This window comes from Sordaria macrospora, chromosome 5 (genome assembly GCF_033870435.1).
Source record: "Sordaria macrospora chromosome 5, complete sequence".
NCBI classification, from domain to species: domain Eukaryota; kingdom Fungi; phylum Ascomycota; class Sordariomycetes; order Sordariales; family Sordariaceae; genus Sordaria; species Sordaria macrospora.
The window spans coordinates 4,079,859-4,095,910 of record NC_089375.1 but is presented as its reverse complement, the minus strand read 5'-3'; the positions used below and the strand labels follow the sequence as shown (position 1 = coordinate 4,095,910).

General features: G+C 52.4%; 5 protein-coding genes across 5 annotated transcripts; all 5 read left to right on the top strand.

Moving 5' to 3' along the window:
• Positions 1-266: 266 nt before the first annotated feature.
• SMAC4_09348 (uncharacterized protein) lies at positions 267-7,179 on the top strand. The gene is made up of 2 exons (XM_066090934.1): positions 267-1,251; positions 1,315-7,179. The coding sequence occupies exons 1-2, from the start codon at positions 724-726 to the stop codon at positions 6,952-6,954; spliced, it is 6,168 nt and encodes a 2,055-aa protein (XP_065947313.1). The 5' UTR covers positions 267-723; the 3' UTR covers positions 6,955-7,179.
• Positions 7,180-7,412: 233 nt separating this feature from the next.
• SMAC4_09347 (uncharacterized protein) lies at positions 7,413-8,088 on the top strand. Its single transcript, XM_003343851.2, has 2 exons — positions 7,413-7,664; positions 7,737-8,088. The coding sequence occupies exons 1-2, from the start codon at positions 7,506-7,508 to the stop codon at positions 7,986-7,988; spliced, it is 411 nt and encodes a 136-aa protein (XP_003343899.2). The 5' UTR covers positions 7,413-7,505; the 3' UTR covers positions 7,989-8,088.
• Positions 8,089-9,131: 1,043 nt separating this feature from the next.
• On the top strand, positions 9,132-10,726 carry SMAC4_12823 (uncharacterized protein). The gene has a single exon (XM_024656008.2). The coding sequence runs from the start codon at positions 9,432-9,434 to the stop codon at positions 10,494-10,496; it is 1,065 nt and encodes a 354-aa protein (XP_024510960.2). The 5' UTR covers positions 9,132-9,431; the 3' UTR covers positions 10,497-10,726.
• A 1,253-nt stretch (positions 10,727-11,979) lies between these two features.
• Positions 11,980-13,507, top strand: SMAC4_09346 (uncharacterized protein). The gene is made up of 2 exons (XM_003343850.2): positions 11,980-12,615; positions 12,982-13,507. The coding sequence occupies exons 1-2, from the start codon at positions 12,304-12,306 to the stop codon at positions 13,171-13,173; spliced, it is 504 nt and encodes a 167-aa protein (XP_003343898.1). The 5' UTR covers positions 11,980-12,303; the 3' UTR covers positions 13,174-13,507.
• A 1,162-nt stretch (positions 13,508-14,669) lies between these two features.
• On the top strand, positions 14,670-15,617 carry SMAC4_09345 (uncharacterized protein; the record flags this gene model as incomplete). The annotated part of the gene is made up of 3 exons (XM_003343849.2): positions 14,670-14,720; positions 14,795-15,064; positions 15,141-15,617. The coding sequence occupies 3 exons, from the start codon at positions 14,670-14,672 to the stop codon at positions 15,324-15,326; spliced, it is 507 nt and encodes a 168-aa protein (XP_003343897.2). The 3' UTR covers positions 15,327-15,617.
• Between the last annotated feature and the right edge of the window lie 435 nt (positions 15,618-16,052).

Below are 16,052 nucleotides of genomic sequence, written 5' to 3'. Positions count from 1 at the left end.
GTCGTGATGGACGGGCGACATCCATGAACAAACCACCACCACTTCCACACTTCCGATGCGCGGTGCTGTGCTGAATCCGGAGTGGGGTGATTCTAGCCAGATGGATGGAGGGATGCTTTCCGACCCCGACCTTGACTGACTGACCTTCGTTCCCGCTCTCGGTCTGGGTCTGCTACGGTGCGGTGCGGTGCGATAGCCACCACGCGCGCGCGTAGCTTGTCATCGGCCCATGTTCCTGATCTGATTCAAGCGGGGAACTTTTCCAGTGAAAAGAGCCTCACCATAAACACCAAACTTCATCATCATCTTCATCGTCTTCTGTTCTTGAGTGAGAATAGAGACAGTTGTGCATACCGACACCACACGACAGGACACAACACGACACAAGGCAGGCGGGAATAGACTCACACACACCACGTACACAAACATCATCCCGTCGACCACTACCCTTTCCCATCTTGCTACGAAGACGGATACTTACTCCATCCTGTCCCGTCCTCATCTCGCCCGCCCGCGTATCTGTCTACCTCATATTGTGTAATCCCACCCGTTCACTCATTCATCCATTATCCAAGCCGTCTGTCGACCTATTTCAACGGCAACGGCAACGGCACGCACGCAAGAGCGGCAATAACACGCCTCTCTCAGCATACCTCTACCCACCGAGTACCATAACCCCGTACTCCCAACACAAAAAGCCAGTAACACAACATCACCACCACCATGCAACAATTCGTACAAGGAGCTCTCTCCGCGCTCGGCCTCATCGGCCAAAACAGCACCAACCACAAATTCGACACACTCGGTCTCGAGACCCTATCCCGAACACTATCACTACCATCCTCACAGTCACAGTTACAGCAAAACGACAGCGAAGTTTCCTCGCTAGACGCTGCCGCCCTCCTAGCATGGTTGTTGCTTCTCCAGAGAGAAGGTGGCGAAGATGATAAGGTGGAAGCCTTCAATTGGGGACGGAGAAGCGCTACCGACGATGACGGAACGGAAACGTCGTCACAGTTTTCTGTTAAGTTGGTACTTGGCTCTGAGGGCTTGGATCAGATGGCTAGTGTGAAGTGTGTGCTTGAGGCTATTAGCAGCAAGGTCACCGGGCAAGAGGTGGCTGTGACAGAGGAGAAGAAGAAGGAGACGACGCTGTTCTTTAACGATGGGAAGGAGGCGCCTGATTCGGACTCGGACGCGGATTTATTGGAGAGGATCAAGGAAGAGGGGTATGAGACTGCTCAGCGGCCGGTATGTTTCCTCATGCACAATATCTTTAAGCCACAGTGACAGTGACTGACATGATTGAAACAGAACTGGAAATTCCAACTCGAGCTCCTCCCCTCAGAGGACTCCCAAGGCCAGCAAGGGCAGCTGACCCTCCAACTCCAAGCCTACTGGTTCAAGAACGTCTCCGACGCTCTCACCACCTCCCAAGTCAGCATCCGTTTGAACGCTTTCACCGAGCTTTTGACCCTCATCCTCTCCCCCAAGGCCGAGACAACCACCATCTCCTCCCTCCTCGAGCCCCTCCCCTGCGACCTCAACACCATCTGGTCCTACAACGCCGTCGTGCCCCCCTTGATCGACCGCACCATGCAGGACATCATCTCCGAGCAAGCGGCCGCCAACCCTTCCAAGCCTGCAGTCTCCTCCTGGGACGGCGAGTTCACTTACGCTGAAGTCGAGTCCATGTCCGATTTGCTCGCGCGCCACTTGGTCGCCCGCGGCGTCAAGCTCGGCGGCGTGGTCCCTTTGATGTTTGAGAAATCCCGCTGGACCATTGTCGCGCTCTTGGCCGTCATGAAGGCCGGTTCGGCATTTGCTCTCACGGATCCCACTTCCCAGCCTGAAGGTCGGTTGCGCGTGATGGTGGAGCAAACGGGGGGTGATATCATCGTCGCTTCTGCTTCGCAGGCTGAACTCGCGGCCGTATGCCTCCCTTCTACTGGCAAGGGGCAGGTGATAACCGTCTCCGACGCTCTTTTCACCGCCTTCTCCTCTGATTCTACCCTCTCAGAAGTCACCCTCCCCATCATTCCCACAGAAACAACCCCCTTGTACATCCAATTCACCTCCGGCTCCACCGGCAAGCCCAAAGGCGTCGTGATTTCTCACGCCAACTACACCTCCGGCGCGTTGCCTCGCGCAGAAGCAGTCGGTTACAAGTCTTCGTCTCGCTGCTTCGAATTTGCTTCTTACGCTTTCGATGTTTCGATCGATTGCATGCTCTGCACCCTCGCGGTCGGCGGAACGATTTGCATTCCCTCGGACGCAGATAGGATGAACGACCTCGGCGGCGCCATCGTTAAGAGCGGTGCGAACATGGCGCATATGACGCCTTCCGTTGCTAGAGTCTTGGATCCCGAGGTTATCAAGGGTCTTGATGTCCTTGGCCTTGGAGGAGAGGCGGTGTCAGCTGCTGACGCAGCTGCTTGGTCCCGCGGCAAGACGTCAGTTATCGTGGCGTATGGACCCAGTGAGTGCACGGTTGGTTGCACAGTCAACAACGTCTTTGCTAAAGACGAAGCGGCCAAGAAGAAGGGGTTCACTACGGGAAACATCGGTACCGGCGTCGGCGGATGCGGATGGGTTGTTGATCCCAATGATCACGACCGTCTCGTGCCCGTTGGCGGAGTGGGTGAACTACTCATGGAGGGACCCGTCGTTGGACTTGGCTATCTCGGTGAAGAGGAAAAGACCAAGGAGGTATTCATCGAAGACCCCAAGTGGCTCGTTGCTGGCCATGGCGATGCCCACCCCGGCAGACACGGCAGGTTGTACAAGACTGGTGATTTGGTCCGGTACGACGCCGATGGCTCGGGTGCCTTCGTCTTTGTTGGACGCAAGGATGCCCAGGTCAAGCTGAGAGGTCAGAGAGTCGAGTTGGTTGAGATCGAACACCATTTGCGCGCCAAGTTGCCGGCTGGTGTGAAGATTGCTGCTGAGGTTATCAAGCCTAACGGTGGTGATCCTACGCTGGTGGCGTTCCTGGCCGAGACTAGCTCGACTGGTATCTCGGCCAAGGATGCCTTGCAGAGTGTTGTTCAGGGTGAGGTTAGCTTCTCGCCTGAGCTGCAAGCTGCGTTGGATGGTATTGAGGAGGCTCTCGGTGTTGATCTGCCTAGGTACATGGTTCCTAATGCCTACATCCCCCTGCGCGAGATGCCATCTCTGGTGTCGGGCAAGATCGATCGCAAGACGCTGAGAGCTATGGGTGCTGCTATGACTAGGGACCAAGTCTCCGGAAGCGCGAAGAAGGCCAGACAGGGTGGCGAGGGCGGTGCTCCTACCACCGAGATGGAGATTGCTCTTCACAAGGTATGGAAGCAGCTGCTTGGTACTGAGCAGGAGATTGCGGCTGGCGATAGCTTCTTTGCTGTTGGCGGTGACTCTCTCAGGGCCATGAGGCTCATTGCTGCTGCCAGGGCTGAGGGGGTCAAGTTAACTGTCGCTGATGTCTTCCGCTACCCCGTCCTCAGGGACATGGCTGTTGTCGCCACCAAGGTCGAAGCCCAAGATGCTGATGGTAAGGACAGCAACGAAGTTGCACCCTTCTCCCTGCTTGAAGCCGACTGGGCCGTCGAAGACGTCAAGGCTGAAGCCAGCAAGCACTGCGATATCGACCAGGAGCTCGTAGAGGACGTCTATCCCTGCACCCCCCTCCAAGAAGCCCTCATGGCCTTGTCCGCCAAGGTCAAAGAAGCCTACGTCGCCCAGCGTGTTCTCAAGATGGAAGGCCGCGCCGCCGCCAACAAGCTCAAGGCCGCCTTCGAAGCTATCAACGCCGACTGCGCCATTCTCCGCACGCGCATCATCCACTCCCCTCGCGGCCTGATGCAAGTCGTCGTCAAAGAGCCCCTCCACTGGAACTCCGCTCCCACCCTCGCCGAGTACCTCGAGACCGACCGCAACGAAGAAATGGACCTCGGCAAGCCCCTTGTGCGCTACGGCCTCATCCAGGACGGTGAAGCCTACCACTTCGTCCTGACCATGCACCACGCTTTGTACGACGGCTGGTCCATGCCCCTCGTCGTCGACCGCGTCAACCAAGCCTACCAGGGCCTCACTCCCCGCAAGCCCGCAGCGGAATTCAAGCATTTCATCAACTACCTCAACAACACGCTCGACCGCTCCGCGTGCGATGCCTACTGGAAGGACCAGCTCGCTGGTGCCACGGGCCTGCAATTCCCTGCCTTGCCGTTCGAGGGGTACCAAACCCGCGCCGACTCGCTCTGGGAACTTTACGTCTCTCTCGATGGCCGGAAGCCGCCTTCGAGCCCAAACACAACTATCACACTAGCTACTATCGTCCGCGCTGCTTGGGCGCTGGTAGCAAGCCAGTACACAGCCGGTAACAACGACATTGTCTTTGGCGAGACGTTGACCGGCCGTAACGCGCCCATTGTCGGGGCAGATGAGATCGAAGGACCCATGATCACCACCGTCCCTGTGCGCGTGTGCGTTGATAGGGAGCAGACTGTGTCTGAGTACCTCCAGGGTGTTGCCGAGCAAATGATCACGCAAATCCCCTACGAACATGCTGGTCTGCAGCACATCCGTCGCTTGTCCGACGATGCCTTGCAGGCGTGCGAGTTGCGGACGGGTATCGTTCTTCATCCCGCTGCCGGCGAGGTGGGCGTTACCGAGGATACCCCAGCCACCGGCCTTGTGCCCGCTGGTGACACTGAGGCGGCGCAGGAGGCATTGAAGTTCAATACCTATGCGCTGATGCTGGTTTGCTCGCTCGAGGCGGATGGGTTCCTTGTCATGGCGTCGTTCGATTCCAAGACCGTGGAGATGGATGTTGTTAAGAAGGCGTTGGATCAGTTGCAGAAGGTTGTCACGCAATTGTGTGAAGATGGAAGCGGGGAGAGGAAGGTCGGGGAGTTGGAGTGCTTGACCGAGAAGGATCGCGAGGAGGTGAAGAAGTTGGCGGGTGTTAAGAACCTCGCCGTCGAGTCTGATCCGTTCGTTGCTGGTGTCAGCGAGGATGATGTTGAGGGTGTCTGGCTTGTTGATGCTGCTGATGCTAGCAGGCTGGTGCCTGTTGGTGCCGCGGGTGAGCTCATTGTTGAGACCAGCAAGGAACTGTCTTCTCCTGCTGTCCTCATCGAGGGTGTTCCCGGCTGGTACACTGGCAGCAAGAAGCTTTACAAGACTGGACAGCTCGCCAAGTACAAGGTCGACGGCGAGTCTACCTCCCTCTGCATCCTTAAGGCTTCCGAGCCCAAGACCGAGGTGGCTAAGAAGAAGGCTGCGTCCACCGTCGCTCCCTCGGCTGTTGCTGCGACTTCGGCCAAGCAAAAGACTCTGCGCAAGATTTGGGCCAAGCTGCTCAAGGTCAAGGAGGACAGCATCTACCTCGGCGACAGCTTCTTCAACCGCGGTGGTGATTCCATCACCGCCATGAAGCTGGTCTCGGAGGCACGCCAGCAGGGTCTCAAGATCAGCGTTGCGCAGGTATTCGCCAACCGCACGCTGTTCGACATGGCCAATGTCATGCAGACCACCGGTGCCGTGGTTGACGACGCTTCGGCGAAGGTTGAGACCGAGTACAAGCCTTTCTCTCTTCTCGATGAGGACAACAACAAGGACAGAATCGTGGAGGTCGTCAAGCAGTCTCTGGCTGACAAGGCCTGGACCGTCGCCGACGTTCTCCCTACCCGTCCCCTCCAGGAGATCGCCGTCCGCGGCACCGTTGAGCTCCCCCGTTTCTCTCTCCGCTATGAGCTGATGCACTTCAACGCCATGGTCGACAAGGCCGCGCTCTTCCGCGCGTGTCACGAAGTCGTTGCGCGCAACGAGATCCTGCGCACCGTCTTCGTCCGCGGTTCCGACACCGACAAGACCTGCTACGGCGTCGTCATCGACAACCTCATCACCGAAATCGCCGAATATGAGACCGACAACAGCGACGTCAAGGACTTCGCCGCCCAAGTATGCAAGCTCGACGCGCAAACGCGCATGCCCTACGGCTCCTCCTTTGTGAAATGGTTCTTCATCACCAACGGCACACAATGCTCTCTTGCCTTCCGCCTCTCGCACGCCCAGTACGACGAGATCTGCCTCCCCATCATCTTGCACCAGTTCCACCAGCTGTACCTCGGTTCTCCCGAGTCTGCTATCCCCCCCTCCTACCCCTTCTCCCACTTTGTTGCTCACACCATCCGCGACTCGATCCCCGCCGCTATTCCATACTGGCGCAACCTCCTGGCTGGCTCAAGCGGTATCACCCGCTTCCGCCCCGACACACCCATTACTTCACGCAAGCATTTCGCCATTCACCGCGCAGTCGACATCTCCTCGCGCTCGCGCGACGTCACAGTCGCCACTTTGCCTTCGGCAGCCTGGGCTTTGGCCCTCGCCCGCCATGTGAAGAGCGCAGACGTCGTCTTCGGCGAAGTCTCCTCCGGCCGGTCGGTCGACGTCCCCGGCGTGAAGGACACCAACGCCGTCACGGGCCCCACCTGGCAATACGTCCCCGCCCGCGTCAAGTTCAACTCCCCCACCAAGCCCATCCGCACCGGTCACGATTTGCTGGCCGAGTTGCAGACGCAGCACATGGCTTCTTCCGCTTACGACAGCATGGGTTTGGAGGAGATCGTCAAGACTTGTACCGAGTGGACTCTGGAGAAGGATATGTGGTTTGATACGGTTGTTCATCAGGATGTTGCGCATGTTGAGAAGCTGGAGTTCTCTGACGGCGCGGAGAAGGAGGGGCAGGGAGCCAAAGCGGAATTCGAGACGCTGTATTGCTATGAGGAGCCGCTGAGGGAGTGGAAGGTGCAGGCTTTTAGAGACGAGAAGGGCGAGGAGATGGTGTTGGAGATTGTCACTATGGAGTGCTGGAAGGAGGAGGCGGAGGTGGTGTTGGGTGAGGTTTGTGAGGCGCTGAAGCAGTTGGTTGAGAGGCCTTGGGAGGAGTTGGATGTCGCTAAGGTCGAGGAGTAGAATGGTGGTGGTTGTTGTGGTTGTTTGTTTGTAGTGGACAAGGGCCGTTGTTGCGTTATTTCTTCTGGAGTTTTTGGATATGGGTTTGTTTCGTTTTGACGATTATCTTGAGTGTTTGTTCCTGTTTGGTTTTCTGTTGGTCCTATGGCTTGGATGATCTTTTCTGTTGGTTGTCTTTGGATATTTCTTGTACATACCTTGCTTCATCAAATGCATTCATGTCTTCCTGAATCGACTGTAGTACTGCTCAACCGATGCCGATTGTCCTTTGGTGTTACCGCCACTGCCAACAGTCCTTTTTACACTTTCACGCCAGCATATCTGCCGTCGAGAGTTTCCCATGTAGCACGGGAGCAAACCGCTTCATCGCTCACGATGCCTCGCCAACCATGGTGATATCGGCCGAAGACCCGTTCACCAACACGACGCCTCGATATTTAAAAACCATCGTGATGTCCGTTTCGTTGGATGTGCCGCAAAGTTCCTGGGCGTGGAGGCCATCATCATGACTACCTCTGGAGATATATAAGCCTCGTCAAATTGTCTCGTCGATGAATGATCCAGAACATCATCACTTCCAGACAGCATCACTCTCTCAAGTCTCAGCCACGTCCTTGTGCAAGTTCCTGTTCTCGTTCCCGATTGATCCAAGCAATATGTTCTCCAAAACGACCTTCCTCAGCCTTCTGGCCCCTCTGGCTCTTCAATGCGTAAGTCGCCCTCTACGCTCTTCCCCTCTTCCCTCTTAGCTCACCACATCTAACATCCCACCCCGTCAACAGCTCGTCATGGTGCACGCCCAAGGAGGAGGTCTTTTCGACCTCCCACCCGACGTCGTCTGCCAACTCACTCATCAACCTTGTCCTTCTCCGTTCATTAGCGTGCCACCTTTGAAGAAAATCCGCGACGATGTCGGTAATGACGATGGAGGGGAGTTGAATGTGCCCACGACTTTGGTTACTGCTGTGAGGCCGGACAAGACCAGTGTTCTCCTCGTCTTGGAACGGGAGGCGGAAGGGGAATCGGAAGCGTAGTAGTGCCATTGAACGGGGCAGGTGGGAGGGCGGGAGTAGAGTATGATAGGAAGGCAAAGGACGATAACAAAGGGAAGAAGGAGGGGAGGTTGGATCGCACAAACGATGCAAGCTTATTAACGAAGAAATGAAATGAAGCGAACATGGACGAATTTCTCAGGGGTGACAAGATGCCATTGAAAACGTAATATGACTTGTAACAAAAATGAAACCTGTTGGTCAAAGTCCATCTGGGGTTTCTTAAACCTTGAAATGCGTCGTACATTAGGTACCAAAATGGTGTAAGGGAGATTTATGAAGGCATTCACGAGTGCTACGAAGGTGTGATGATCCGATCAGTGTTCTTGACAATTCAACTAAATAATATTTGCTTTGGATTGTTTCAAATGGCCGAATGTGCTTCGTTTTGCACCCGGATTTATTTGCTTCGTTTCGCACCCGGATTTATTTGCTTTACTTCGATTGCAATCTCGGATACCCCAATTCTTCGGTGTGCAGCATACAGTAATTACACACCTTTATTAGTCGTATTAATTAAAAAACACAGCGCGAACGACCGGAAAAATTCACGGAATATAAAACAGGAAATTCGGTCTTCTTCTCAATCTTCAACGGTCAAACGAATTACCGACGGGAACAGACTTTTTACGGGAGGGAGGAAGAAATACGGTACCAAGCACCAGACGTATCAACAGCTATAATACACAATTGAAACAAATCAATCAAACAAAGCGACTTCGGCTCGATTGTTTACATTACAACTCGATTTGCTTTATTTGATTGCTTCAGATTGTTATTTGTTACTTGTTATTTGAATTGTTGAGAGCACTGGATCCGATGCCGGTGAGGTGTTCGGGTTGTTCCACGACCGCTCGGTAGAGAAAGAGTTGTGGAGAGCAAAAGTAACATGGCTGTGCCCGGTATGGTTCTTCTTCCTTCTTCTTCCTTCGAGATCAAATGGATTCAAGAGGAAGGCACGAAGGACAACAAGGATGAAGGACTGAGAACCTTGATGGCCTGCCCCAGCGATAAGCGCTGATAAGATAAGCAACGTAAGATAAGGCGCCCCGCGCCTCACAGACCTAACATGCCGCGGCGTCGTATTGGAACTGTTCAGGCGTTTGGAAATTGCAACCGCGGGGCAATCCGTTTAAATGGCTGGCTCATCCAACGTCGCGAATCTCCATTGACTTGGTCGGTGACGGGCAGGGCCCAAACTTTCTCAAGCCAGCAAACCGGTTCTCCTCTCTTCCTCAAACCACGATCTTCTGCGATCATCAACACGGCCATCCCACCACTAGACTTTAGGCACCTATTCACAGACGTGATTAGCATCATTTTATTTTACCCATCCACCATTTGCGCACTGATGGCGCACATTTTGCAGTGTACACGTCTTGCTACCCTCCCTCCGCAGGTAAGTACACTTGAACCCTCTCTTACATGCGCAACGAAGCCCTTCGACACAATTGCCGCTTCTGCTGTATAGCGAGACATCCTCACTACCGCCTGTTTCTCCAGCTAACTGTAGCGCAAGCATTAAGCAGGATTATTAGCCCGATCTCGAGCATTCCGACTCCTCCTCTCCAGCCAGCCGACAGCCTCCACGTCCCCGCAGAGCATATCGAAATGTTGACAATGGCCCTCCTGCGAACATCTCCCGGTATCTCAATAACTAGGCTGCTTAGAACATGCGCCAGAAATAGCTACACGACGATTGCAGGATGCGGTCTTCCCGCCCACAGCAGGGAGAGATCATCGGTTACCTTTCCCGGCAGAGTGCACAAAGACGGATCCCACATACCAACAACCTCTCCGAGCTACAAAATATTCGGCAGACCGTTTCATGCCAGCGCGGTATGCCGCGCCAACTGCGACTGGGGCCGCCCGTGCATTTGCTCGGAGTGCAGCGCAGTTGCAGCAGCCCAGAATCCAATTTGCCAGATTTGCAACGTCAACCCCACAGTATACACGTCCGCAGAACGGGGGGGATGGGACCGAAAGGGAATACCAAGCGGCTACACGTTTACTTCGCTCTGCGCGGAGTGTGCCGACAAAAGGAAAGAAGAGAACCGAATAAGAGAAGAAGCCAGAAAGGAGATTGATGCGAAACTCGCAGAAGAGAGGCGAATAAGAGAAGAAGCCAGAAACAAGATCGTGGCTGCCCACACGGAGAGAGTGGCCATGATGCTGCGGCATGTTAGGTCACTTCCGCAAGGAGAGCAAGTTCCGATCGCCTATGCGGTTGAGAAGGTTCACAGGGCGATGCGCTCGAAGAAGGCTGCTTGGGTGCATAAGAGTATCAGAACGAAGTATAAAGAACTACTGCAAGCTGTGAGAGTGCGGAAAAGGTGGATGTGTGATAAAGGACGAGTTGATGCGATGGACTTTCGTCTATACTCAGTAGAACGGGACCAGTTGGCTGAGGCTGTAGGTAGAATGGAAGCAAGGAGAGAAGCACCGATCGATTTGGCCGGGGTATACCGACAACTCAGGCTGAAGACATGAACGAGTCGGGGTAGTAGGACAAGCACATATGGTACCTGCAAATTGTTGAAAAGAATTCTCTTGTTGGGATTTCTTCCATTTCCTTGGACCTCACCGTGGATAGTTCTTCATCCGAGCACTCAAAAGGATTCTGATGAGTTGCACGGCTGGTTGCGGACTGGAAGCGTGGATGAGTGCTGTTGACGTCACGCATGTCTTATCATATCGACCTTATCAATAAGAGAAATGGCCATCAAGGTTCTCGCACTCTTCTGGACCCTCAGGCGGGATGTTGACATCAACCGTCCACTTCCATTTGTTATCCATGCCCTCTTTGTGTCTGACACTTCCCTCCCAACCCCCATCAGACATTTTCCACTTGAGGACCCTTTCTTGAGACCCTGAACTCGATTTCTGATCTGGCTTGTTGAATCGGGATCCAAAATTCCGAATCCACCTAGTCTTGTGGTCGGACTGGGCAGCGGGTGTCGCACCCTCCACTCCCACTCCCACTTGTTTTGTGGACCTGCTTTTTGCACTTTTTCTTCTCGATTCCCAATACTCACTCACCGGTACCAGCAACTCATGGTTGATGTTAATATACATAGGACAATCATTCCACCATCGAACACGCAGCAGCCAAAGACGACTTTTCCCGAACGATATGGGACGTTTCAAATTGAACAACCCAAATGCCATTGCCAGTTCAACTTCTCCAGTTGCAGTTGTTGCAGTTGTACTAACAGCACAACACCATGTGCGAGCAAGCAATCAGTTAGACTGAATTTGTTCTCGTACGAAATTGTTACAGAGCTGGCCGCCGTATAACTTTATAAGCATCGTTTAGTTTTTTTCTGTACGATGCGTACAACCTTCTCCACCCCCCTCATACTGCATCTATATTGTAAAATCCATTCATTATAGCGGTAATATACTTGAATCAAACGACTTTTATTGTTTTTACAAAGACGAGAATAAAAACGAAAACAAATACGACAATGATAATAAGAATAAGAATAAGAATAAGAATAACTGTCACGGCGTAACCAGAGGGCACGTTGTGTACGATTTGATTAACTTGGACTAAGAATAAGAAGCTGAAGAGGGAAGAATCCCAAAAGGGAAGGCTCAATGCCAGAGCTTGGTTTAATACCCAGACCACAGGCGACAACCAGTGACAGCCAAACCCGTGAATGGGATGACCCGATTGAACAGCACCCATGTGAATGGGAGCCTTGATGGCAGGCATGTGACAGCCCAGATGGTGCCAGCCGTCACACTTCGTACGAGAACAAATGCAATCTTAGTATCACCGACGTTCTCACTCCCTTTATTACAAGTCCATAACGGCACATGACACTTCATTGCCATGTTCTGTACAAGGCAAACAATCCCATTTCCGGTCTTCCGGAAGATGTATATACACATCTTCGACACGACAGGCCAATGGCTTCAGACACTCGGGTCGTATAAGCCTCACAAAGCGTTTTGCTTGTGTTTCTTGCCCTGCGTGTCATGGAGATGTCAAAGACACATGATGCTGTGCTGTTCGGGGATTGACATTTTCGACTTGGACGGGACACGATATGGTTGTCACCACTCCCCTTTCTGGCCTTGTTGGACCGTAGCACCAGGTGTGTTGTTCATATAAAAATCATTGTCCTTCCCGTACAAAAGTCAGCAGTATTTCATCCATAGAAGAACAAGTTCAACCCTCGGCTCACATCTCGCAGACTTCCTCATCCTTCCAGACTCAAATCTTCCGCCAAAACGATCCAACAACAGCCCCACCTAACAAGCACCAACCAACAACCAATAAGAAACAAAAATGCCATCTCTCAAATCCATCCTCTCCCTCTCCCTTTCCCTCCTATCCCTCCTCCAGTACCACACCAACGCCCTCGCCCTCCCCACCAATGAACACGACACAACCACCACCAGCAAGCGAGAAATGAACATAACCCTAATCTGCCCTTCCACCCGCGCCCCCGTATTTGGATCAGTCTCCGGCGCCTGGAAGATCCTCGAGCACTTGAAGACTCTGGACAACGAACCGCCGCTGCCGACCGTGGCGATGGAGGATGGGTGTAGGCGGATGGGATGTCAAGAGGGGACGGGGGTGTTTTGGTGTGTTAGGGATGTGAGTAATTTTTCTGCTGTTGTGCGCTTTCTTTTCCCGGTTCTTCTTGCCTTTCCTGCTTCTTTTCGTTGTCTGGAGTCTTATTTCAAAAAAAAAAATTTTTTAAATTTTTAAATTTTTTTTTTTTCCTCACTTGGGTTTTGTGTGAAAGTTTTACCTTGCTTCTTTGTGGCCTGGGTCAATGGTTGGCTGCTGCCCGGCCTGGCCTGCCGGTATGCTGTATGCTGCGGGACTGGTATCACTGGTATCAGTGGTTCTGGGGTGGATGACCGGCGTGCATATACCTACCTTGTAGACTTGGATGGTGGAAAAGGTTGAAAAAGACACGAAAAGTGATAGATGGCTAACAAGCTGTGTCATCAACAGGCGAAATGGGCTTACCACAACCCACCGACGTACAAGACGCTTGTCGAGCAGGCGCAGATGATTCTTGATAATCAGCAGTGTAAATCGACGGACGTGACGAATACTCGGCCCATGGTTGCTGGAGAGGCCGTGTATGGGGATGCATGGAGTGTGGTTCTGAAGGGGCTGGATTGTAAGGCTGGACAGGAGTGAGCGGGGGAGGTGAAGAGTATGGTTTGGGAGAGACGTGGAACTTGGACGTTGGGAGTTGGCCAACATTTGAGGCTATGATGGCGCAGTGACGGTGGTAGTGATGTATCACTTTGTAGGATTCCGCCGCATGTCAGAGAATGTCTTGAAGGCATGCGGATTACACTGCAGGATGCCCTGACCTTGTGTCAGCTCCATACTGGATTTGTTTGCTGTCTCGGAAGGAACTTCAGCTCACCTTTGATCCCATTTACGGTCCCTCGTCGGCGTTCTTTTTCCTTTTTCCATTTTTTTTCTTCTTCTCTCTTTTCTTTGATGGGCTCTGATAAACACGTATAGAAGGGGGTTTTCTTTGCATCCCGAAGAGTGCCAAATCGATCAACATCTTGCGTGCAAGGACGGAGAAAATAAACCAAATTATATGTATTTAACGAATAAATCTGGTGCGGTCATAAAGACCTCTACAAGTTCCGACGTTGGTTTCCGATTCGCGGTTCAGTACTCTTGATGATTAGGTATGATGATTTGATGGCGTGGTGTTGGTGGTGTTGGAGGTCTTGGTAATTGGTCACATACATTATCGGCATCCAGCTCTTGCCGTTGTTGCCGATAAATGTTTCGAGATTTTGAATGCTCGGGGTTTTAAACTGAAACGCCCCGTTGGGTGTCAGCTTCAAGTGATTGTTTGTATACTGTCCTGAAGGCAATTCCGTCCCGCTCCGGCTCACCTTTCTTCCTGCATCATCTGTGTTACAGGATGAGTACGTACTAGGTATAGTAAATCTCAGCACACGTACCTACGCGGAAAACTTCGAAATGCTCGGAGCAAGGGTAAACAAGCATCCGAGACATGTATTGAAATGGATCAACCACAATAGAAATTGAGTTCAGAATAGCAGCGTTAAGCGGTTGACGGAGATTTCAAGGAGTGTTGGGGAATCTATGTCGTGGAAATTTGGGTTCGTGTGAGGTATCTGGGAACAGAAGATTATCCCCAATATTTGCCTTACCTACGCTAGGTACTCAATGGGATAGCTTAGGTGAGTGAGGGAGTGAGTGACCATTGAAGCTTCCTCCCCATGTCCTTCAACCTGATGTTCATTTCTACCTCTACTCCTCTGTGCTGGAATCGCCATTCGCCTTTTCACCTGAGAGATCTGGCGGGTCAACTCACAGATGCGAATGCCGATGGAAGCGAAGAGAAGATTCTAGTCCAGACGAATACCTGTATACAGAAGGCGATAGATACATCTAGTCAGCGAGTGAGCAAGATTTCTGTTGGAACCAGTCCGTGCCGGGCCTGGTTGGTCACCAAATGAATGGCACCAACCGCCCATTCACCGACACACACCTTCCAGGTATTTACTATTTAGGTTGACCTGTTTTCTGTTTCTCCTCTTCCAAAACCACAAACTTTTTCCGTCGTCGCCTTACAGTCTCGACACTCACAACAAGTCCCGGCCACGGCCAAAAACAACAACAACAACAAACAACGAACCATGTCTTTCTTCAAAGTCCTACTTAGTCTAGCTTGCGTGGCTCTGCTTCACGTAAGTTCACCGCCGCTTGACAGGTTCCAAGCCGAGGTCCGAGGATGTGTACTGATGTGGCTCCATATACACAGTCTGAAGCACTCGCCATGGTGGCTAGTCGTATGGATCTCCAAACCCGCGATGACATGCCTACCTTTGCGCTCATCAGTATGACCTGCACGTCTTCTCTTGCTGGCTACTGGGCCCCGCGCGATGGAGCCTACGGCGCCATCGCCTACTTGGAGACCAAAGCAGGAACTCCCGATATCCCTGCCAGTACCGCACCGATCCAGTGTGTCGATGTCGCTTGCCACCAGACTGCTGGTTTCGTTCAGGGCGCTGCTATTGTCTTTTGCAACGATGTAAGTTATGGCTCTTCTATACGTTCGTATTAATGGGTATCTGTGGAACTGAAGCTGACGTGACGTGATTGGAAAGCCGACCGACAAGAACCTGCCCTCTTACAAGTGGATCGCCGATGGCGCTCGTCGTATTGTGGAAAGTGAGGAGTGCAAGAAAGACTTGGTCAAGAATGGTATCAACGATACTTGGGTTGCTGGTGAGACGATGTATGAGAACGGCTGGCATGTTGCTGTTCGCGCGTCTTACTGCGTTGGAGTGTAGGATTGATACCTGCGAAGGACGTCATGACGGCACCTGAGCAATATAGGAAGTCGGATACCGGCTAGGAGGGAGAGGGGGAAAAGGAAGAGACAAAAAAAAAAGAATAAAAGACTTGGGAGAAACGTGGATGGTAGGGGGGAGTGCATGCTTGCTACCTTAGTGACCAATGCTCGATGTCTTTTGTGAAGATGTTGATGGTGGTAATCCGCCGCTTTGTAAGAGTTGGTTGCGTATCGGAGAGATCTCTTAATAGGAAGCATGCCGATCACGTTGCGAGATGCCGCCGTTAATTCGTGTTGATTCCATGTTGTGTTTCGGAAGGTCGTTCCCTGCCGCTTATCTCCTCTGCTCATTAGTGGTTGTTCGCGAATTAAGTTGAGAAGAGCTTCAGACCAGATATAAGAATCTTGTTTCTCCTCACAACTGTCATCTTCATTTTGACATAAACCTGACCATCAGCAAGCAAGCACGATTCATTCCCCCCGGTATCAATCGCCCCCACGCGACATCTCAACCATGTCTTCACTCAAAGCCCTGTTTGGTCTAGCATGCGTAGCTATCCTGATCTGAAAACTCGAGATGATACACCTCCAAACAAGCCGCAAATATCCTGCTCGACTCTTCTGTCCGGTTCCTGGGGTACTGTACGAGTGCAGGAGCCAAGGAAGGCATTGTCAAGCTGGATAATATGACAGAAATACCGACACTCGGTCCCGGACCAAATAG

Coding starts and splice junctions, on each gene's coding strand:
- SMAC4_09348 (XM_066090934.1), top strand. CDS start 724: ATGCAACAATTCGTACAAGGAGCTCTCTCCGCGCTCGGCCTCATCGGC. Junction 1,252..1,314: donor ATGAGACTGCTCAGCGGCCG/GTATGTTTCCTC, acceptor TGATTGAAACAG/AACTGGAAATTCCAACTCGA.
- SMAC4_09347 (XM_003343851.2), top strand. CDS start 7,506: ATGAATGATCCAGAACATCATCACTTCCAGACAGCATCACTCTCTCAA. Junction 7,665..7,736: donor CCCCTCTGGCTCTTCAATGC/GTAAGTCGCCCT, acceptor CCCCGTCAACAG/CTCGTCATGGTGCACGCCCA.
- SMAC4_12823 (XM_024656008.2), top strand. CDS start 9,432: ATGCGCAACGAAGCCCTTCGACACAATTGCCGCTTCTGCTGTATAGCG.
- SMAC4_09346 (XM_003343850.2), top strand. CDS start 12,304: ATGCCATCTCTCAAATCCATCCTCTCCCTCTCCCTTTCCCTCCTATCC. Junction 12,616..12,981: donor TGTTTTGGTGTGTTAGGGAT/GTGAGTAATTTT, acceptor TGTCATCAACAG/GCGAAATGGGCTTACCACAA.